At 55.0% G+C, this 22430-nt stretch overlaps 1 protein-coding gene across 1 annotated transcript; it reads right to left on the bottom strand.

Moving 5' to 3' along the window:
* Nucleotides 1–10791: 10791 nt before the first annotated feature.
* Nucleotides 10792–19274, bottom strand: DUS3L (dihydrouridine synthase 3 like). Its single transcript, XM_075444141.1, has 13 exons — nt 19209–19274; nt 18069–18399; nt 16780–17364; nt 16077–16118; nt 15826–15978; nt 15616–15732; nt 15173–15238; nt 14975–15085; nt 14135–14231; nt 13498–13573; nt 13011–13199; nt 12794–12922; nt 10792–11448 (listed from the first exon to the last, which is right to left on the bottom strand). Exons 1-13 carry the CDS (start codon nt 19250–19252, stop codon nt 11376–11378), a joined length of 2013 nt encoding a protein of 670 aa, XP_075300256.1. The 5' UTR covers nt 19253–19274; the 3' UTR covers nt 10792–11375.
* Between the last annotated feature and the right edge of the window lie 3156 nt (nt 19275–22430).

Here is a 22430-nt window from a genome sequence, read left to right as displayed (position 1 = left end):
TGCGTGGGGCCGTGTCCGTGCGGGCTGCCGGGAGCCGTCTGTCCTGGCTCCCCCGGCACAGGGCTGCTTGCCCTGGGGAAGGGGACGGGGGAGTCCCCCCCTGCCATTGCCGGCCCCGCTGGCGCTGCCTGGGCCTGGGGGCGGCTGGCTGCCCTTCGGGGCTGGCCAGCTCCCGTTTGGGGCTGAGCGGGGCTTTTGCACCTCTTGGGTGCCGTTTCCCGGGGCCTCCAGTGCTCCCGCCCGCTCCCACAGAGTCTCGCAGCTGTATTTCAGAAACAGCTTTTATTGAAAACAAAGAAACAAGAGGAAAGGCCCCATAAAGCTACTCTAACCCCCCTCCCCCCCCAAATACTCCCCACTGCATAGCTACTTTAACATTCCTCCCACCCACAAAATACACCCCCCAACTACCCCACTGCTTCCCTCCCCCCTGCCCTGGAGCTAATGCCCCCCTGACACCCCCGGGCTGCCTGTCGGAGCCCGGCGCTTGCTGGGGGGCTCTGGCAAGGGGCTGCTCCCGCCCTTCTTCCCTGGCTGCTCTGCCCCGGCAGCCTGGGCCGCTGGCAGGTCCACCCCCGCGTCCCCCGACGGCTCCTGGGGCTCCAGCCCCGTCTCCAGCCACTCCTCGAGGGCCCGCGTGGCGTTGGCCACCTCCAGGGCGCTGGAGTCGGGGCTCAGCAGCTCCTCGGGCAGCGAGAGCGAGGGCCAGGCGCAGGGGGGGATGGCTGCGCCGGTGCCAGCAGGGTCCCCAGGCACGGGGACGCTGCTGGCACCGTCCTGGCTGAGCCCCGCGGTGTCCGAGGAGTCTCCCAAGAGCCTGAGGGCCTCTCTAAGGAGCTCCTCCTCAGACACCTGCAGGTCGTCAGCCAGGTCCCCGAGGTGTTGGTTTGGGGGCGCAGGAGAGGGGCTGGGGGGGACGTCGCTGCCCAGGGATGCCCCCGCGGGGGTGGCCGTGCCGGCCATGGTGACGTCTGCCGGCTGCCCCTCGACGTCCGGATGGTCGGTGGTGGACACCGGCAGTTCCAGTGGTGCTGGGGCCACCGCTCCCCCCTCTCCACATTTGTCCGCAGGCATGGGGACACTGCCAGGCCCCTCATGGCTGCCCCCCAGGGTGTCCGAGGAGTACCCAAAGAGCCTTAGGGCCTCCCGAATCAGCTCCTCCTCAGACACCTCCACATCATCTTCCATCTCCGCATGGTCTTGGCAGGGGTGGGCGTCAGCAGAGGGGCTGGGGGCGATGTCACTGCCTGGCTGTGTCCCCGCGGTGGTGGCCGTGCCCGTGATGGTGTTGTGCCCCACCGTGAGCTGGTCGGTGGGGCCGGGCAGCAGCCAGAGCAGGGGGTCTGGGGCCAGTGCTGCCCTGGGATCTCTGCCAGGTGCGCGGTGGTGTGGGCGGCCCTGAGGGGTCCGAGGGGCTGGCGAGGCCGGGGGGGCCCCGCAGCCCCCGGGGCCCTGCAGGGCAGCAGCCGGCAGAGGAGCGATGCTGGTGGGTTGCAGCGTGGCGGTGGCCGGTGGAGGCAGCTGGCTGGTGGTCCACTGGAAGGTGAAGAACCAGGGGTCGAAGCAGCAGCCGCAGGGAGCCCTCAGCAGCCCTGTGTGGGCGAGAGGGAGTCGCGCTGGGCCGGGGGGAGCCTGGAGGGGCACCCGCCCAGCCGGCCCCCATCGCCGCCGGCCCCCGGCTCTGCGCCAGGCGCGTGGGGAGCTGGTGGCCGCGGCGTCCCCGCGGGCTGAGCTGCTGTGCCGGCGGGACGGGGCTGCAGATCGGGGAGGAGAGCGGCTTCTGGGAGGGGAAGCGGGAGAGCTGGCCCCAAGGCTTTGGGCAATGGGACCAGAGACGGGTGCCGTACCTGGCGGTGGTGGCTGGGGGGCCGCGGGTGCCCCCCCTGCGGCGGGTGCCCAGGCTGCGGGGAAGGGCTGCTCCGGTGCGGGCAGTGGGCGTAGGTTGGCTGAGCCTGCGAGAGAGACAGGAGCGATGGCCGGCGGTCCCCTCCGCTCTTGGCCGCGAGAGCGTCCCCGGGCTGCAGGGCTCGGGGTCGGTCCCTACCTGGAGCTGGGGCGTAGGAGGTTGCGGGGAGCAGCGAGGTGGGCAGGAGTTGGGGTGGCGGGGGGGCCCGAGGGCCGCGCGGTGGGAGCCACAGTGGTGGCTGCGCCATCGTGTGTTGGGGTTCTTGGGTGCTAAGGACTCTTTGGTGTCTCCAGGAAGGAATGTGGGGGCTGCCCGTGTTCCGCCCCGCCCCAAGAGGCTCTGCAGCTGCTGGTGGGGAGGGAAAGGGTTAAGGGAGGCTGGGGGCCCCCGGCCCGTCCACGCAGCTCTCAGGGGCTGTGGGTGCAAGTGCTATTTGCTGGAATTAACATGTTTCAGGGGGTAAAAGAACAAGTTGACTCAGCAGAGCTTTGTGGGCACCAAGCTGCACCCACAGCCTCCCTGTGCCACACGGCAAAGGCATTCGTGACTATTGCCTGCGCTGCTGTGTGCTGCGCTGACTGGAGCAACGCAGAGACGGGAACAAGGCCCTCGAGGGCGCAACGGAAGGGCCTCCAGTGTCGTTGGGTAGCGTGCTTCCCCCCAACCCTCCCCTCAGTACTCCTGCCACGTCTTTTAGTCTCCTGCTGGGGAAACAGCTTAGGATCCCCCGTGGAGGGGTCCATGCTTTCCCTCTGTGTGTGACACCTGGGAGCGGACAGATGCACCGCTGCCTGCGCCCAGAAAAGGGTTGGATTCTGCTCAACATCCGCTGCAGAGATGCCGAGGCTGTTTGTGCTCTACAGGACCCCAGGGATCGGGTTAGTACATCCCATCCTCCTACTTGCAGGATTTGGCACTACCAAGGACACCCTGGTAGGAACACAGGCGCCTCGCTCCCGCTGTGTGAACAGCGTGTGGCCTGGGGGAGTCGGGACATCTCCCGCCATGAACCGGAGGCCAAAGATCTCTCCTGGCCTGTAGGCGTGGGTTACAGACCCGTTGTAACGATGTGACCCCAATATGAGTATGATCGTACACCTTTATTAGTCAGCAAAACAAGGTTTATATAGCAAAACTATTACAGCATCTGAATGGTTAAAACCCCATATAGGCAAAACTACTGCAACTCGTTGTGATTGGTGCAGAGCTGCATCTCGAAGTGAAAACAGTACTGTGGCAGGAAACAACAACGTGGCAGGAAGGAAGTGACAGTGTGGCAGGAAACGGTGATGTTCCCCCTGCTCCAGTGTCCCGAGCTCGTCGCTCTGCCTTCCCAGCAGGGTTCCGTGTCAGCCGCTCCCAAGGCTCACTCCCGGATCAGAACCTGGGTTGCTCAACGCACCAAACTATGTCCCCTCTCGTCCAGCCAGGACTCCACAATTCCCCCTTCTTGTTTTTGAGCAAGCCAGGTTTGCTTCGTCATCTTGCAGAGAGCCCTTTTAAGAGAGCTAAAGCAAATACATATTATAATTCCAACAGCAAGTAACACGATACATATGCGCAGAATTTCTACAATTAAACTATTAAGCCAAGCGGGCAGATTACCAAAGAGCGAGGTGAGAAATCCATCAAAAAATCCCTGGTTTTGTTGTATTTGATTGGCGTGCTGTTCCAGCCATTGTAATTGCTTGTGGATGGACTTACTATGATCGGACAAGTTCATACAGCACATGCCTTCAAAATCTTCACAGCCATGTCCCTGGGCCAGCAGTAAAAAATCAATTGCGGCTCTATTTTGCAATACTGCATGTCGTAGACTACTTTGATCTTCTAGCAGGGATTGCAAGACTTTTGTGGTAACACTGGCTTGCTTCTCTGCCCAGCACGTCAATTTCCCTAACTGGTTTAACGCTGCGCCGGCGGCGGCACCGGGCACTAATAACGCCAGAAATACTCGCTCGGTGGTACTTGGGAGAGTGATTCGATCATCGCAGCTAGGAGGAAGACCCGTAACACCTCGCTTGGGACGAGTTGTCACCTTCTTCCACCACTGTCGATCTGGAGCTAGTAATGTCAGCTGACCTAAGTAACACGGGCCGCCATAGATGTTACGAGGAATTCCTTGCCATGCCCTGTCGCCACAGATTAAGAACACGTCAGGAGGCAAGGCTTTAGGCGTAGCATTATTCCACAAGGGAGAACCACCTTCCACCCCGTAGGCGCCCAGACTTTGGAGGCTTCTTTTGTTCGTATCATTGGTGCCACAGAAGGTGACTGCTCTAGAGTGGCCCTGATAGTCATAACAAGAAGCAATTGGAGTGACATTGGCCCACCCTGACTGGTTGAAGAAATGGCGATGGTTAGGCCTAAAAATAGCAGGCCCTGCAAATACAAAACAAGTCTGAGTCCAATTTTTGGTCGTGTTACCAATCCTCATCGATCCTAACAAGTTCAGCTCTTGAGGATCCCAGGGCAATGTGCGATTCAGACCTTGTATGAGCTTGGCACTGCAACTGCTCACTTGAATCTCCTTTGTACATCTGCCTGCACTATAATTAGCAAAATGAGTAACATTATAGCTAGGTACCCCTATTAGACAGGTGCGAAAAGGTTCTGTTGCGGAAGCAAGAGACAAACAAAATGCTGATTGGCCCATTTTGTTCGCCCAGGTAACCCATAGATTTTGTCGGGGCTCAATGCGGTAAAGGGTTTCTTCGCCTACTATAATCTGACAACACGTAAAGAGTACAGCTAACAGGGTAATCACTTGCTTTCCGGCCATTCCCTTCAAAACTGATGTAAGCACTGCACTCTCGTCTTTCCCCCTCCGTTTTGGGGATGGTCCAAACAGCAGGCACTAATTTACTTTGGCTATATTAAAAGAATTACTTACCCTTACGGTTTTAACTCTCTGGTTTGCTAACCTTACCCACTTCAAACGGCTACAGAAATAAGCGTCGCTTCCTTTTATCTTGAGCTTTGTAACAATTAAAGCGCGAGCTACGCTGCGCCCTATTAAGGGCACTGATCACACCGACGCTTCACAAACGATATTCGACGCTGCCGCTATGGTTAGCAAGTGTAACAATTACATAAAACCCGAGGCTTACAGATCTTACAAAACATCACAGGTGGTATCGGTGACAAGTACCTCCTGGTAACCACTCCTATACTCTTCCCTCTACTCAGGTTACTTCTACTTGATTGCTCTGCTCGTGAGAGTCTGCTTGTTGCTCCTCGGCTAACTGGTCTTGCTGACTCAAAGCAGGCTTCATGGCTCGGCTAGGCACCCAGACTGGACCGCGATCTGTGGAAACACACATATAACCTCGACCGTTAAATATCACTGGTACAGGTCCAGCCCATTCTCCAGTAGTCAGGTCTCTATAAATCACTTTAAACCGTGGTAAAGTCATTGCACTATTGAATTTTAAATTCTGGTGATGCACCACAACAGGCGGTGCCTCCTGATCACCCATAAGGCACAAATAGTTTAAAGTAAAAAGAACTCGATGCAACCTTGATTGCGCTTCTGTTTCAACTCCTCGCTGTTTATCTAGGTAGTCTTTCAGCACACGATGAGTGCGCTCTATGAGGCTTTGCCCTGTCGGAGAATGCGCAGTTCCCGTGGTGTGCTTAATTCCCCACGTCAGCAAGAATGATCTCAGCTTCTGACTGACATAGGCAGGTCCATTATTGGTCTTAATTTCTTCAGGGACCCCCAGTACTGCAAAACACAAAAGCAGATGTTTACAAACATGTTGCGCTTTCTCCCCAGGTAAAGCAGTGGCCCATATCATTTTTGAAAAGGTGTCTATTGTGACATGCATGTACTTCAGCCGCCCAAATTCAGAGAAGTGCGTGACGTCCATCTGCCACAGCGCAAGTGCCTGTAGCCCTTTTGGATTGACCCCTTGGCGTATACCTGGTCCTTGGTTTCCGCACTTAGGACAGGCCCGAACAATATAACGAGCCTCATTCTCTGTCAGTCCAAATTGCCTTCACAGACCTCTTGCATTTTGGTGAAAATTCTCATGACTCTGTCTGGCCTGCTGAAACTTGTCTACTGGAGGCATAGGGCACATGGGACTGACTAAGTTGTCAGCAATCTGATTGCCGTGCCCTAGTCCCAGATCCCATTGGTGGCTACGCACATGAATGACACAACAAGGTACGGGCCGTTGAGACAGTACGGTCCGCAACTGGATAAACAGCTTGCCTAATCTAGGATTGACTGCCTCCCTAAGCAAGGCATCCGGTATTCGAGGCACTATCCCGGCTACATAAAGGGAGTCAGTTACAACATTTAAAGGCTCATTTAACCAATTAGTTAAAGCCCAGACTACGGCAGTCAGCTCTAACACTTGTAGCGAATCTCCATCCTGTCCTTGTATCATATGATGACACCACTGGCCCCCTTCTTGCCAAACGCAAACTGCCTTACGCAGCCTCCTGCCTGCATCTGTATACACTGTGATTCCTTCGGCCAGCGGCTTCTCCTGAACTCTGGACTTCTCAAGCCATAGATTACGCTTCAAGAACTGCCACAATCTCCCTTTCGGCTGTCAGGAATGTATCCTCCCATCATAGCCTAACAGGGCTTCCTGTATGGGTAGAGCATGCCTCAACCACCATTCCAAATCTGCTGCTTTGACCGGTATACTGATGTCCTGCGGCTCTTCCCCTGATATTTCCACTATCCTCGTCCTACCCTTTCTGATTAGCTCTCCCACAGCTTCTGATCGTGTCTGTGTACTAGTCTTCGGCTGCACACTTAAAAACACCCATTCTAGTATGTAAAATAGATCATCGCCCCTAATAGGTTTGTCAGTGGCAAAGTCAGGACTATTCAACGATGCTGTACAGGAATGAGTCTCCCCCTTCTTGTTTTGCCACTGACAAACAAGGGCATACGGTGACTCTACAGGGTTACAAATAAGCAAGGAAACAGGTAGGGTTAGCAATCGCCTAGCAGTCCAGGCTGTTTGAAGCTTCTGTACGATGTGCTGCAAAGCTGCTTGCTGCGTCTGTGATAGGGTGACTGCTGTGCTGGGATGTGAGCCACGTAGTAATAATGTCAATGGTGCAATGTCAGCATTGGAAATACCAGCACAATTGTGCACCCACTGGATATCTCCAAGTAAAGTCTGTACATCAGTCAATGTGCGCAAATTTGCCGCTAACTCCACCTTTTGTGGTCGGATCTTAGCGTCAGAGATGCGCCACCCCAAATACTTCCATGGTGTAGATCGCTGTACCTTTTCTGGGGCAATAACAAGGCCCTTGCTGGCTAAAACAGTACTCAGCTGCATCAAGGAATCGTCATTGAACGCTTCCTGTTGACAGCAGAGGATGTCATCCATATAATGATAAATGATGGTATTCGGCCATTGCTCCCTGAGTGGAGCTAAGGCCCAAGCCACATAAAGTTGACACAGCGTGGGTGAGTTTCTCATGCCTTGCGGCAAGACAACCCACTCATATCGCTCTGAAGGTGCTGCTTTGTTGGTTACCGGTATCGAAAAGGCAAACCGTTGAGTGTCTCGCGGATGTAAAGGTATAGTGAAAAAACAGTCTTTTAGGTCAACAATGATCACGTGCCAACCCGACGGAAGCATAGCAGGTGATGGCATTCCAGGTTGTACAGCTCCCATGGGTTGCATCTGCTCATTAATCTTACGTAGGTCGTGCAAGAGGCGCCATTTGCCGCTCTTTTTCGGAATGACAAAAATGAGGGTATTCCATGGGCTGACTGAAGGCTTGATGTGGCCTGCAGCAAGTTGTTCTGCTACCAATTGCCTTGTTATTTGCAGTCGCTCTTCTGTCATGGGCCACTGGGCAACCCACACGGGTTCGTTGGAAAGCCAGGTTAGCTGTGGGTTGGGCGACTGCTCGCCAGTGCCCATAACTAAAAAGGGGTAGTAGTTAGTACAACTCCAATTTGACTCAAAACGTCGCGGCCAATTAGGGCTGAAAGAGTTTCGGGCAGCTGCATGACATAGACCTTTAGACTGACCTTCTGTCCTTCAGGAAAAGCTATTTGTACAGGGTATTGGCTCATCATGGGAATGGAGTGTCCCCCCACACCTGCGATAGCCGTTGTGGGAACACTCAGTGGCCACTCCTCCGGCCAAACACCCGTACTTACGATCGTGATGTCTGCTCCGGTGTCTAGCATGGCATAGGTTTGTACTGATGCATTTTTCTGACTCAACACAACGCGCATATTAGGGCGATGGTCCATCTTTGTAGTGAAACAAACTGCAGGGTCTGTGGAATCAAGACTTTGGTTTTCACGAGAAGTCTTTGCTAAAGAATGGTCGATTGAGCTGCCTGTCACTAAAACCTGCACTATGTTACTGCCTTTTGGAACAAACAAAGGAGGACAAAGAGTATGGACCATAATATGAATCTGGTCTGCATAGTTTGCATCAATAACCTTAGGAACAATTAGCAGTCCCTTAACGCCAGCAGAAGAACGTCCCACTAAAAGTCCTTTCATTCTGCCGTTGGAATTAATCCTTGGCCCGACCGCATTGCTAGGGATCTCATGTACGGTCGTGTCGTTAAGGACAACGTCTATTGTGGTTGCCAAGTCGATTCCCAAGCTACCTCTGGTTGCGGCTTGAGGCTGTTGTAAAAAACTCTTGCTTCGCTCGGAGGATTGATTTGTTTCCTCACGCGGCCTCTGTCCGCACTCCTCCTCTCATTTCCCGGACATACTTTTGTGGCATGGGTATCCTTTTGACATTTGTCACACCAGACGGCGCTACGGCAGCAACGTCTGACGTGCCCCTTTTCCCCACACCGATAGCAAATACGGCGGACTGAAAATTGCGCCTGCAGAGGACTGTTTTGTTGCACTGCAGCTGCAAGTGGTTGGACAACTTCTCTGACCATGCCTTGCACAGCAACAGCGATCGTTGCCTGTTGCTTGTGTTCTCCAGCCCTCTGGACCCTGGACAGCATGTCTTCAACTCCTGCCTCTCTCAGCAGACCTGCCAGAAGCTGTTTGGTAGCCTTATTGGCATTGTCAAAGGCTAGCACATGAAACATTTGCTGCTTGCTTTCGTCATTTAAATCTGGATGATTCATTAACGCACTGTACAGCCGGTCGATGAAGTTGCTGTAAGTTTCAGTGGCTCCTTGCACTACAGTTCCGAAAGATGGAACGGATGAACCAGGCAGTGCCAAGAAAGCTTCCAGGGCAAGACGTGCTGACAACTGAAGTACATGGGCGGGGAAGGCCAATTGCCGTTCCATGGTAGCATAAACTCCTTGTCCGGTAAGTATGTCCACTGTTACTCCATGATAAGGATCTTGCTGGTCCTGATGTCACATTGACTCATCTATAGCCTGTTGTGTCCACGCTGCTCCCCACAACAAGAACTGAGTAGGGGGGAGTAACAATTGCATTAAACTTCGACAGTCATATGGACACATCAGGTCAGCGGAGTAAATCCAGGTAACAATTTGTCGAGTGGCCTCAGACTTCACCCCATATTGTGTTATGGTGCTACGGGCCTGTTGCAAAATTTTCCAGTCATGTGGTTCCCATTTACTTTGTCCATTAACCTGTACCACAGGACAGGCTAAGGTCTGTGTACCTCCCATAGATGTGGCAACATCCCACTGTCCCTGTAGGATGGCATCTCTTATAACACTGCTCCAGCGGGTAGGTGTGACCGGTGCTGGAGGCCCAGCTAAACATCTCGGAGAGGAAGCCTCATTTTCCCGGTGTGGGGGGCTGGTAACGATTGACATATGCTGGAACTGCAAGCTCATATCTCGAAGACTCTGCAAAACTGCCTGCAAAAGATTGCACGCTTTTTTTCCTTGCAATTCATTCTGGCCGCCATCAGAGGGCGTCGGGAGTGGAGACGCCTCGCTGGAATGTGGCAGGGGTGGATAGAGAGGAGGGGCCCATGTTGCAGGCCGTGCCCCAGGAGGGGCCGATGTTGTGAGCCGCGCCCCTTCTCCCTCCCCCTCTGGGGGTGGTACGAGCCGCTCCTCCCCTCTTCCGGAAGACAGTCGCACTTCCGCGCCCGACTCCTCCCCGTTCCCCGGGGGCGGTCGTACTACCGCGTCCGGCTCGCATTTCGAGTTGATGTCTCTGGCAGCAACTTCCGGTGGGCCATCCCCGTCTGCGCCGAGACCGGAACCGCACTCTGCACTCGCTTGAATCTCGGCAATGGTGTTACAAGTGATCCCAGTCATCCCTCTAATGGCAGGTAGCCCGAAAACCCGTGATAATGTCCCAGGCTTAGGCGCGTGATCTTTCCCGGGCTCCGGAGCTAGCATCCGAGCTGCAGCACACGCCACCTCTCGTTCAGCTTTCATGGCTTTTAAGGTCTGTAATACTGTTCGCCAGAGCTCGCGGACGGCTTTTATCTCCTTTTCCTCTTTGTACTCCACGGTTATTGTCCTTTCCCACATAGTCTCTCCTAAGTCTTGCCATTCCGAAACAGAAAACAGTAGCGGGGTGTCCACAAAGTGACCCCATCGTTGCCCCAGTTTAATCAACTTCATGAGTTGCTTTGCCGTTGTGTCTATTCCTCTCTTAGAGAGAATACCGACGAGCAACGTTGCCGCAGCATCCACCTCCATGCCTGCAACCCCGGCCTCCACGGTAAAATTTAGCTGCGCCAGGCAGCCCCAGTATGGCTCGAAAATCCCTGGGAGTCGGCCGTCCGTACCTGCCCTGCGCGTTCGCACCCAGGCAGGACCCTCCCAGCCGTTACTCCCACGCCTCCTCTCTAGCTGCTCACCGCAGACCGAGGGCCTCCTGCAGGGAAACCGTCCATCCTCTGCTACCAAATGTAGGCGTGGGTTACGGACCCGTTGTAACGATGTGACCCCAATATGAGTATGATCGTACACCTTTATTAGTCAGCAAAACAAGGTTTATATAGCAAAACTATTACAGCATCTGAATGGTTAAAACCCCATATAGGCAAAACTACTGCAACTCGTTGTGATTGGTGCAGAGCTGCATCTCGAAGTGAAAACAGTACTGTGGCAGGAAACAACAACGTGGCAGGAAGGAAGTGACAGTGTGGCAGGAAACGGTGATGTTCCCCCTGCTCCAGTGTCCCGAGCTCGTCGCTCTGCCTTCCCAGCAGGGTTCCGTGTCAGCCGCTCCCAAGGCTCACTCCCGGATCAGAACCTGGGTTGCTCAACGCACCAAACTATGTCCCCTCTCGTCCAGCCAGGACTCCACACTGGCTTGTATCCTGTTAATTAAACAGATTGCTCTCTGCTAGCGAGGCACCTCTGGCTGCAAGACTGCGCAAGGCCATCTGCTGCGTAACTTGTGGCCGGGACCGATGCTGGGGGCGTGAAGACAACCACACTTCTAAAAACATAAAACTTTATCTCCTTTCAGAGCGCAGCTGAGCAACCCCGCTCAACACACACCGTCCTACTGCCTCGTCTTGACTCGATGCCGTAGGAAGGGGCCTCACCAGCCCTATCTGTAGGAATTTGCCTTGTGTTTAGGCAAGAAGGTGAAGCTGGTAGGTACAGGTCCCAGAAGGAGCTCACTGGAAGAAAGGAAGAACAAAATCACAACCAAAACAAATAAGGAGAGGTTTGTGTTCAGCAGGACAGAGCCACCGGTACCCAGCTATGGCATGGCCCCATGGATGGCCCTGGCATCCTCTACACGGATGGTGACTGCAGTCGGATGCATTAAACCAAGCCTTAAAGAAAACCATCTCTGGTGCTGAGCTTGAACCCTGAACCGTGGTGCTGGAGGGACGCAGCCTCCTGACAAGGGCAATGCCCCTCTTGCTGGGGAGTCACCGATGGCAAAATGGGTTCTGAAGTTTGGTGACCTGAATACCAGCCTCACCGCTGGCAGTGACATGCCTAAAATCAACACCAGCCTTCACAAAGCTCCTCCCCACCTCTCGCTGTGCTTGTGCAGAGCCAAAACCCTATTAGTGCCAAAAAATATTAAGGTCAGATCTTAAAATGATGTAAGCCAGTACTATTGCGATCAGATTTATCCTAGCTTAAGACCTGAACTATTTCACACTTTGGAACATGCACTGTATTTTCAGTGCAGAGTAATGTTCTTTCGAGTCAAGGCGGCTTAACTGATTTCCTGGATGCCAGTTCAATATAGCATCACTAAAAGCTTCCATGAGAGACGTTAGAGAGGAGGAGCATCCAGCAGGGCACAGAATTGCATAGCAAGAGCCCGAATCTACAGCACAAACACAGAAATGGAGTGTGCTCAGAGAACCCTGCTCCTGGTTAGCGTCTCCTTAAAATGAGCTTTAATGAATAAAGCTAAACTACTTTAAAATTTTGAGTTCTTAAGGCGATAAATGTCTATTACATGGCACTGCAAAGACCACAGGCTACAAAGCTTTGTGCAGCCTAACGTGGGAAGGTTCCACTTGAAAAACAGCATCACTATCACTACACCCCCTTGTGAAAAGCCCCTCTCCATCCTTCCTGTCGGCCCCTCCAGGCACTGGCAGCTGCTCTGAGGTCACCCCAGAGCCTTCTCTTCTCCAGGCTGAACAGCCCCAGCTCCCTCAGCCTGTCCTCGCAGGAGAGGTGCTCCAGTCCTCAGATCATCTTTGTGGCCTCCTCTGGCCCCGCTCCAACACATCCATGTCCTTCTTATGTTGGGGGCTCCAGAGCTGGACGCAGGACTCCAGGTGGGGGTCTCACGAGAGCGGAGTAAAGGGGCAGAATCACCTCCCTCGCTCTGCTGGCCACAGGGGTTAATCCTTGCTGCTTTCTTACAATCTCTTAAACTGCTGGGAAAGAGTCATCACCCCCTCTGTGGAGGATGCATGCAGGCACCATGACTTTCTGGGGCTCTGCAACATCCCTTTTCAGCAATTTAAATGAAACTCAGTGCTTTATTACCTTATTTTAATCCAATCGTCCACGTTTTGGCTTGCCATCAGCGTCTCCAGATAGTCTCTCCCCATGTAGTAAGGCGGCCGCTCGTTAATTTTCTGAGGTAGGTGTTCTAATAAGCCCACCGGAATATACCTGCAATGAAATGTAAAGGCAGCGTGTGCTGTCGTGCAAATGGTAGAGGCCTGCTGCGCTGAAGAGCCTCTCGGCCAGGGAGAAGTACCTGCACAGGAACGAGAGCCACTCCAGCAGGAACTTCCTGGTCTTCTCCACTCCCTGAGTATCCGACCCCCAGTGCTCAAGGCCATAGCTGGTGAAGTCTTTGAGGATTTCAAATCTCTCGCTGGAGGAGATATCCCAGTGTCTCTGTTCCTTAATTTCAGTGAAAAGCCACGGTTTGATGAGTGCCCCTCTGCAGCGAAAAAAAAGGCGCATTGTTATTCCCGTGACTGATGCTTCTGAAGACGCCAACCACTTCAGAGACTTTTCAGCACTTCTTTGCCAGCCAACGCTGCTTTAAATTTTTCTTTCTTCAACAGGAAGCTGCTGTAAGTTCCCACAGATGCAAACCGATTTTAGCAACTTTCAAAGAGTAGTTTCACCAAGAGGAAACTTCTCGTGTTTTGGATTTGTTTACGTATTTTTTTAATTTGTTTTTTTACTCTTACAGCAACAGGGCTCAGAAGCAAAGGGGAAACACAGGCACTTGCCTTGCAATCATGACTCCCGAAACACCCATCTGCATGGCTCGGTTAGCATCTTCGTAGGACAAAATATCACCGTTTCCTGGCCAGAAGGAAGGGATAAGCCAAAGGTCAAAGTGATACATGAGGGCAAGTCAAAATGAGTTAATCCAGGCATGGGATAAAATTCAAAATGGACACAGGGTCGAAGAGACAGATTGTCCAGAGAAGACTCTGGGGCTCACGTTTAGAGACTCCCAGGGACGTTTCTGATTAATGTTCCCCTTGCAAGGAAAAGCAGAGCTTTCTCTCTTCTTCTCCACTGCCAACTCCTGCCCTGCAGGTTCAGCTGGCACTGTCGGTGCCACGGTGCCCAAGGGAGAGAGCACCTGCTGAAAACGAAGTGGTTTGTGTCCTGCCTGTCCCTTCCCCTCCTGCTCCGCTCAGTGCTGGTCACGCCTGGCCCCAAACACACAGGCAGACCTGGGCTGCACAGGTGTTACTGGTAACTCACTCCATCATGTCAGTAGCAGCAGCAGGGATACGCCAACCTTACCCCCAAGGCTAAACGTCCTTGGGAGCCTGTTTTTTTCTTTTTTAAAGATATTTCAATTCAAACACATGGCACGTTCAGTCCACGTGTCAAAACAACAGCAACACCTACCAAAAAGAGGCATGGGGCTCGCTATTTTAGCACATTCTGCTATGTAGTCCCAGTCAGCGCTCCTCGTGTACCGCTGTTCCCTTGACCGGCCATGAAGCTGGGGAAGAAACTCACAGTGAGACCTCACCGAATGCCCTGGAGGAGGCAGGGCAGAAGGGGAATGGTGGAAGAACGTGCTTCAGCAAGGACCGTGACACTAGGCTGGAGTAAAGGATCCAGGGAGGTTGTGGAGTCTCCTTCTCTGGAGATATTCAAGACCCGCCTGGACAAGGTCCTGTGCAGCCTGCTGTAGGTGACCCTGCTTCGGCAGGAGGGTTGGACTGATTCTGTGATTCTGTGATCCCTCTGGATGTACAGCCCAGCCAGCTGCTGACAGGGGAAGTGGTCAGCGGAGCTGAGAGGGCTGGAGGCTTTCCAAGTAATGTTTCGGCTATCTGCGAGCCAGAGCAAGAAGTGACTGTTCACAATGCAAGGGAACATTCACTGTGGGCAGGAACTATTCATCCCCATGCAAATGAGATGGTCCCATCACTTCCCCAGCCCAGCTATAACAAGACTTCTTCGGCTGACACCGCTGTTCCAGAGCACTGCAGGAACCATCTCGCTTTGAAACGGATACGAGACTCAGGAGCACTTAGGAAAACGCCCTAAATACGAAAGCATCTGAATTTTATTCTGTTATTAGCACAAAACACTAAAAGCTGATGAAAGGTGTTTGAAAGAGGTGCTCAGCTGTGGGGAGGGGTAAGGCCACCCCAATGTCGTGCTCTAGGCTGACATACAAGCAGAGTTCCCCAGACACCAGCCAAAAATCCCACGCCACAGCAAGTAGCCCTGTACCGTGACCATGGATGCTCCCCACTCCCGGATCTTGGGGATTATTTTATGAGCCACATTAATCTTTTCTTGCACCCCCGTCCGTATCTTCACAGTCAGCGGGACATCCAGCACCTGAAAAAATGGGAGAGAGAGGCCAGGCTGAGGCAGGAGTCGGCTCCATCGGCTCATCTCCCGCTGCCTGCAGGCGCTCCAACTCACCGAGTTCATTCCTCGGACAATCTGTTCAAACTTGTTGGACCGAGTCATTAGAGCACAGCCTCCTCCCTGGGGGACAAAAAGCAGCACAGTCAAGACCTTCGGCCTCCTTGTGTAGTGAAGAGCCTCCTCTGAGCTGCCCAACAGCAGCTCTCTGCTTAGGGGACGCAGGCAAGACTTAAAGCATCTCAAGACATGGAGCAAGGGGACTCTCCAACAAAAAATCCCCACAGCTCTTTTCCCTCCCAACTTCTGCCTGCTGCCAGGGAGACAGCTCAGCACTCCCTGCTCTCTCAACAGCTTACTGCCTTCTCGCTGAAGTCTAGTGACTTCCATAAATGAACTGGGAGCTCTGGATCAGACTGGCAGGAGCAGATCAGGTACCAGGGCATGAGGCAAAAGATGAGCATCTACTGCAGGCAGCAAAACACAGAACATCTTCCTACCTTCTTGTAGACCAGGTCAATGGGACATCCAACATTGATGTCTACAAAGTCCACTTCAATTGTCTGGTTCAGGAGCTCTGCACATTTGGTCATCGTGTCTGGAAATGCTCCCTCCAGCTACCGAAGAGGGGACAGGTCTCATGAGTCCAGCAGCTTTTCTCCTCAAAAGCAAGTTGTCATTTCTTTGGTTATCAAGATGACAACACTCACCTGCACCCCAAAAACATCTTCGGTGTGATGCCTTTTGAGGAGAGCCCACTCGGAGGACTGGCCCTGAAGCAGGTTTGTGCACACAGCCATCTCTCCACAGGTGACGTCTGCCCCGAAGCGCTTGCATATCCTTCGGAAAGGGAGGTTACCACACTGAAAGGGACAGCAGAGAGATGGTTTGTCAGGAGATTTGCCCTGTTCCAAACGTGGCAATGGCAAATTTTGACAAAAAGAGAGAATTAGCTACCTACCGTGGTCAGTGGAGCCAAGTAGAGCTTGCCTTGGATTTCCAGCTGGAAAACAAGGATGGAGGAGCATGTCAGCAGAGCTGAAGCAGCAATGGTTAAACAGGAAGATATTCCAGTTAGCAATTTTATCACTTGCCTTGGGTAAAACTGAGTGAGAAACCCAGGAAATCACTGGTTTTCTTCAGGAACTTGAACTATTCCCCGAGAACGTATCGTTTGGATAAAAGAACTAGAAATTTGAACAGCTCAATTTGTTTTCACTGTTCAGCTTGAAGAAAACTCAAAGCAGTTACGGATACAGAGGGATGCAAGACCAGCTGATGGATGCAAGGATGGAGGGGACAAGGTGGAGAGGAAGGAGGCAATGCTCTCACCCCAGGAGAGCACCGTGCGGCACAAACCAACCAGCCCCTGCCTCAGCTCTCCTTGCAGATCATTTCCACCCTCACCAACAGCTCAGCCCCTACCCTTCTTCACGGGCAAGGGGCTGCAGCTTCTCTTGTTTCTCACCCCTCCAAGGACAAAACCACGGCCCCAAGAGCTCACCTTCCTGCATCCTTCCCCTCACGACAGTAACGCGGTCCCCAGGCAGCTCCGTCCTCTGCCTGCCTCTCACCCAGCTAAGAGGTCTCTTCTGTCTTCCCAAGCACAATCGCAACCACTTGACAGGTACACAAGAGATGGCAGCCCTTGACCGAACTCTCACCTTCTTCTTCTCACGTGCCCGCAGCTTTATAGTATCTTCATCTGTCACCGAGCCTGCTGTTTTGATGGCAGAAGCCTCCTCGCTGCCTGTGGGGCCGGGACTCTGCAGGGCGTCTGGTTTGGGATCTTCTCCCGGCTCTGGCAGCACAGAACATTGGGGGCTGTCTCCCAGGCCCTCGTGGGGTGCTGTGCAGTTGGACACTTCTTGCTCCTCTGTAGAGCACCCTGTGGCTTTGTCTCCCTTCCCACCGCTGCCGTGGGGCTTGGCCAGACCACGGAGATACTCGTCAGCCTTCCTGAAGCTAAACTTCCTCTTGCGCAGCTGGTGCTGGAGGTCCTTGGAGAGGTTGTTCCTCACCAGCGACTTCCCTTCCCACTGCTTGGCCAGGTCGGTGTTGACGACGTTCTGGTAGCCGTCCCCGAGGTGGGCCTGGGCAAAGCGGCAGGTGACGCCGTAAATGCACTTGCCGAAGGTTTCGAAGAGCACGCAGCTGCGCCCCAGGTCGGCCGGCTTCGCGGCCATGTACTCGCCAACGTCGTGAAGGAAGCGGCACCGCGGGCCAAAGTAGCACTTCTCTGCACACCCCTTAGAACAATAAAGAGGACGTTAAAAACTCTGCCCTCTGCCTGCCTGCCCCAGCATGCCCGTACCTTCCAGCACAAGCGAGGTGAGCCTGGGTCTGCCCCGGCTCAGAGAGGGGCCACAACTGCCCTGAGCACCCATCGCTCCCCAGCTGACATCCGGCACCCCATGAAACGCTCCCAGGAAGCTGACTGCTGGAACGTGCCGCGGCAGGGCAGTGACGTACCCACCTGAGGGGACATTTTAGCGCTACCGCTTCAGGGAATCATAGAATGGTTTGGGTTGGAAGGGACCTTAAAGATCATCTGGTTCCAACCCCCCGCCATGGGCAGGGACCCCTTCCACCAGCCCAGGGTGCTCAGAGCTCCATCCAACCTGGCCTTGAGCACTGCCAGGGAGGGGGCAGCCACAGCTCCTCTGGGCAACCTGGGCCAGTGTTTCACCACCCTCATGAGGAACAATTTCACACTTTACTCACCCCGCTCAGCTCATCTCATTTCACCCTCTCCCACCCAGTCCACGGAGGCAGTTTTGCCAGCACAGCCCCCCACTACGCTCTCCCTGCTGGGAGTTTGCCCCAGTGCAGCTCGATCTTCAATGCGCTTTCCTAGGATTAAAAATAAACTCAGCCCTTGAGCAGGAAGGGTGCAGCAGGGTCCCAGATCCCCCAGCCCAGAGCAGCGCGGAGCAGGGTCCCCACGTCCTACCTGCGTTACCGACGGGCACAGCCTGCTCTGCTCGTAGTGGTTGGGTTTCATACACGGCCTGCTCTTGTTCTGCCCCCGGGCCCGCTTCCGCTCCGCGGGCTCCTTCTCCGCTGCTCCAGCATCCTCTCGCCTCTCCCCGTCCTGACTGAGGTCCTCTGACCTCAGCCGTTTGGCGGGGGGCTCGCTCAGGCAGCTGCCGACCTCGTCCTCCTTCTTCTCGACCTCATCCTCCTTCTTCTCGACCTCGTCCTCCCCCTCGCCACCCGCCTGGCCACAAGGCTGGCCCCCGGCCCGCAGGTAGGCATGGAACTGCTCCTTGGAGGCAAGGAACCTGCGGAGACCCAGCACCCCTGTGAGCCCAGCGACGGTGGGGAGACGGGGAGAGCGGACTGCCTGCGGGGTGGGGGGCTGCCACAGCCGGGAACGGGACCGAGGGGGCTATGGAAGGGCTGGGTACGTAGCGGGGGGGCTGTAGAGGGGCCAGGAATGGGACTGGGGGGATATGGAGGAGCCAGGCATGTACCGGGGCAGCTATGGAGGAGCCAGGCACGTACCAGGGGGGCTGCTGGGGCTGGGAAAGGGACCAGGGGGGCTAGGGACGGGCTGGGCACATACCGGGGGGCTATGGCAGGGCCGGGAACGGGACTGGGGGGCTATGGTGGGGCCGGGCATGTACCGGGTGGGGTATGGAGGAGGCAGGCACGTACAGGGGGCACTATGGAGGGGCTGGGAACGGGACCAGGGGGCTGTGGCGGGGCCGGGCAGGCAGCCGGGGGCTATGGAGGGGCCGAGCATGGGACTGGGGGGCCACGGAGGGGCCGGGAATGTACCGGGGGGGCTACGGAGGGGCCGGGAACGGGACTGGGGGGGCCATGGAGGGGCTGGGCACGTACTGGGGGGGGGAGCATGGAGGGGCCGGGAATGTACCGGGCGCACTATGGAGGGGCTGGGAACGGGACTGGGGGGGCTACGGAGGGACCGGGCACGTACCCGGGGGCTATGGAGGGGCCGAGCAGGGGACTGGGGGGCTATGGAGGGGCTGGGAACGGGACCGGGGGGGGCTATGGAGGGGCCAGGCGCGTACCGCGGGGGTTACGGCGGGGCAGGGGCGGGACGGGGCAGCCCTAGGCCCGCACTCACCGGGCACGGACCGGCGCCACCCCCGCCGCCACGGGCGCCGCCATGCTGCCGCACACGCTGATGACGTCAGGGGCAGGGCGGGACCACGTGACGAGGCGCTAGGCTGGCCGGGGCGGGTATAAAAGGCCCGCTGAGGCGTGAGCGCCTCACAGCGGCGGGCGGAGCGGGCAGGGGTAGGAGGTGATTATCGCTGTCAGGGCCGCAGCCCGCTCCCTGGGACCGGAGCCGGGCGCCCGGCCGGGCTCTGCGAGGGGCCGCTGAGGGCCGCGTCTGTCCGGCTGCGGGAGGCCCCGAGCCCTTGCTGGGGGTGCCGGGGCCTGTCTGATGGGGGAGGCCCTCAGGAGCGGCCTGGCCGTGGCGGCGGACGGTGCTGCTGCCCCGGCGCTGGGGAGGGGAGGCCGGTGCACGGTCCTTGCGCTGGCGAGAGGTGGCACCCCTCGCTGTGGCTCTGCAGGGCTTCTCTCCGTTTTGGGGCAGCTCCTGGGTGGCCTCCTGTGAGGGATGCAGGCTCAGCAGGGCCTGGCACCCGCTGCTGTCCCAGGCCACGCTCTGGAGCGGGAGCAGGGTTTGTCATGGCTTGAGGGACAGGAAAACAACACCTATGGACCTTCATCTCGTGACTTCTGAGGGGTTCCTGGTTTGGGGGGAGAGGGTTTGGTGCTTCTGCCTCTTCATGGCTGTCTGCTGGAGAAGATAGAGCCCTTTGCAGGGATCCGGTGCACTTGTTGTGGGTTTTTTGTATGTTTGGGGGTTTTTTTAAGCGGTAAATGCAAGGCCTGGTTGCTAGGTGCTCAGCCTAAGCTGAAGGGATGGGCCAGCTCCTGTTGCACAGAGCTGTAAATTTGCCTTGGAGTTGTCCCATGGGCAGAATTTCATTGTGGCTGCTCCGGCAACAAGATTTTCCATATCATCACTTGGAAACATTTTCAGGCTCAGCCTAGCTGAGGCACAGGAGGGCTTTGTCTTTCTACCACTGATAGCCCATGGGAAGAACTGGTCTGTGCCCTTTGCAGTGGGTGGCAGCTTCCTCCAGCCGTGGACAGACTGCAGAATGGATGGAGGAGCCGTGAGACGGGGACACCAGTCTCGGGGGACTGGGTTTGTCCTCTGCCATGGGCTGTAGCCAACACAAAGCCGACTCCAGGTCTGAGGTGCTGCCACACGTTCTTGTTGGTTGCATTAATGAATCTGTCCTGCTAATGCAGTGAGTGAGGCCTGCTGCTTGTGAGACTGGCTGGAGCGTAAAGCCTGTCTGTGGGTGGAAGTTCAGGCTGAAAAACAAACTGATATCTCAAACGTGTGGTGTTCAGTGTGAGACAGCATGTGCCGACCTCTGCTCTGTCCTCTGTAGCTGCCATGTCTTCCCTGTGTGTCTGGGCCACTCGTTACAGCCTCTCCTGCTCCATAGTCCCTGCACACAAACAGCCAGCGCTTCGTCTGTGATCCTCTGTGCCTGGAGTGCATGGGCCTCAGGCAAGGGAGATCTTGTAGCGAGGGGGCTGGATGTCTCATGGAGTGATGTGTTTGGACCTCTCTAGGGTGAGGTTTCCTTCCCAGCTTAGGCTCGCATCCCTTCCTTTGCAGTTACGCTCTGTCATCTGCGCAGCCTGGTTGTTTGACCTGGGCTACCAAGAGGGTGAGAAATAGCTGTGAAGTCCAAATGAAGAAAGACCCATGCTCCACCTTTTTCCTGTCCCCTTCCCTGCACTGAATCTGAGGGCTTTGCCTGGCCCTTTTATCCAAATAGAAAATTGCCTCTCTGTTTCTGTGAGCCCAGAGAAGCAGGCTGGAGTGTGGTTTCAGCCCTGCATTGTAGTGCAGGTACCAACAAGAGGAGGCAGAAGGTAACTTGTGTGTTTTGCCTTTAGGGGCTGCTAGAAGCTGGTGAAGAGCAGCCATGCTTGCAGCGTCTGGGAATTACCACAGCTTGAGTTTGTTTATGAGCACGTAAGCGATGTGTGTGCACGTGGGACAGAAGTAAGATTGCACGTGGGGCTTTAATTTCGCTGTTTTCTGTTGCCTTAGTGCAGTTCTTGCCAGATGCTCTGTCAGAAATGTCTTTTGGGAGGAGCTGGGAGCCCTGTATGGTGTTTTGGCTGTAACCAAGGGCGGGCAGGTTGCATGATCGAGTCAGGCTGCTGTGAGAAGAGCATTTGGCTGATTGGGTATTAATTAGTTTTTGAATGAAATACAAGGAATGCAAAATACTATTTTAAGCTTCAGCTTGGCTGAAGGAAGGAAAGGAGGCCCTGGGGATTAATGAAATGATTTCACTGATGTTTTTGTGGGGCAATAAGCCTGAAGTCAGAGTGCTTTTGACTTGCTGTACTCAGCTGAGGTCGGACTTTCACATCTAATCCCTTCTCAGGGCACTGGCTTGACAGTTTTATGAAGCTGAGCCTCGGGCAAGCTTCCCAACAGACCCTGGTGAAGGGTCTGAGAGTGGAGCACAAACCCCCTGGGGTTGCAAGCTCTGCCGCAGCCTCCTGGGCATGGAATTGGAGCCAGGTGCATTCAGCATGTCGAGCATCCCCACAGCTGCTCCTGCCTGATGTGATGGGGTTTTTGTTGCACGCAGCCTGATGTTCACCTGTGGTTGCTAGAGGATGCTCATGAAGGAAATGAGGGGAATCTCTGCTAGGTACAGAGAGGTGCTGCTCTGGTCGGCTGCCTTAGCTTTTGCACCCCTTGCTGCAATCAGGTCATCCTGAGGTTGGAAGCGGGACTGGGGGAGCAAGTAGCTGTGAAGCCTGCATTGCGGCTGCCTGAGCTGGACGGCTTTCGTGGGTGAGCGTAGTGCTTGGATTGCCAGAGCTGTCACTTCAACATCCTCCGGCAGCACTAAAGCAACTTTGAAGAAAATCAATACCCAAGAACTCACTGGGAAAGGCCAAGTCAGGAAAAAAGGAAAGGTTGATTACAGGAAAGTTTGATATATATACAGGGAGAACCAAGTCAGAAAAAGTTCAGCTACTTCAATGTCCAAGTTAAACAATGCACATCTATTAATGAAAATACCCCTTCTGTGGGCTCCCGCACAAAAGTCGGATGTGTCAAGCCCCTGGTTCTGGCTACTACACCCAAGCGTTAGCTGAAAAATGAGGTTCTGTAGCAGCCCCAGGAGGTCACCTCCACAGCTGCAGCGGGGTGAGGGCGGGGATAGAAATTGAGGCTGGTCATGTTTGTTTGGATGCCTTTCGGAGCAGTGCAGTCATGTTCTGA

Source organism: Opisthocomus hoazin, chromosome 27 (assembly GCF_030867145.1).
Source record: "Opisthocomus hoazin isolate bOpiHoa1 chromosome 27, bOpiHoa1.hap1, whole genome shotgun sequence".
In the NCBI taxonomy this organism is placed as follows: domain Eukaryota; kingdom Metazoa; phylum Chordata; class Aves; order Opisthocomiformes; family Opisthocomidae; genus Opisthocomus; species Opisthocomus hoazin.
This window is presented reverse-complemented; position numbering and strand designations above follow the sequence as displayed.

Coding starts and splice junctions, on each gene's coding strand:
- DUS3L (XM_075444141.1), bottom strand. CDS start 19,252: ATGGCGGCGCCCGTGGCGGCGGGGGTGGCGCCGGTCCGTGCCCG. Junction 15,239..15,615: donor TTGACCTGGTCTACAAGAAG/GTAGGAAGATGT, acceptor TTTGTCCCCCAG/GGAGGAGGCTGTGCTCTAAT. Junction 14,232..14,974: donor GGGGAGCATCCATGGTCACG/GTACAGGGCTAC, acceptor TTTCTTCCCCAG/CTTCATGGCCGGTCAAGGGA.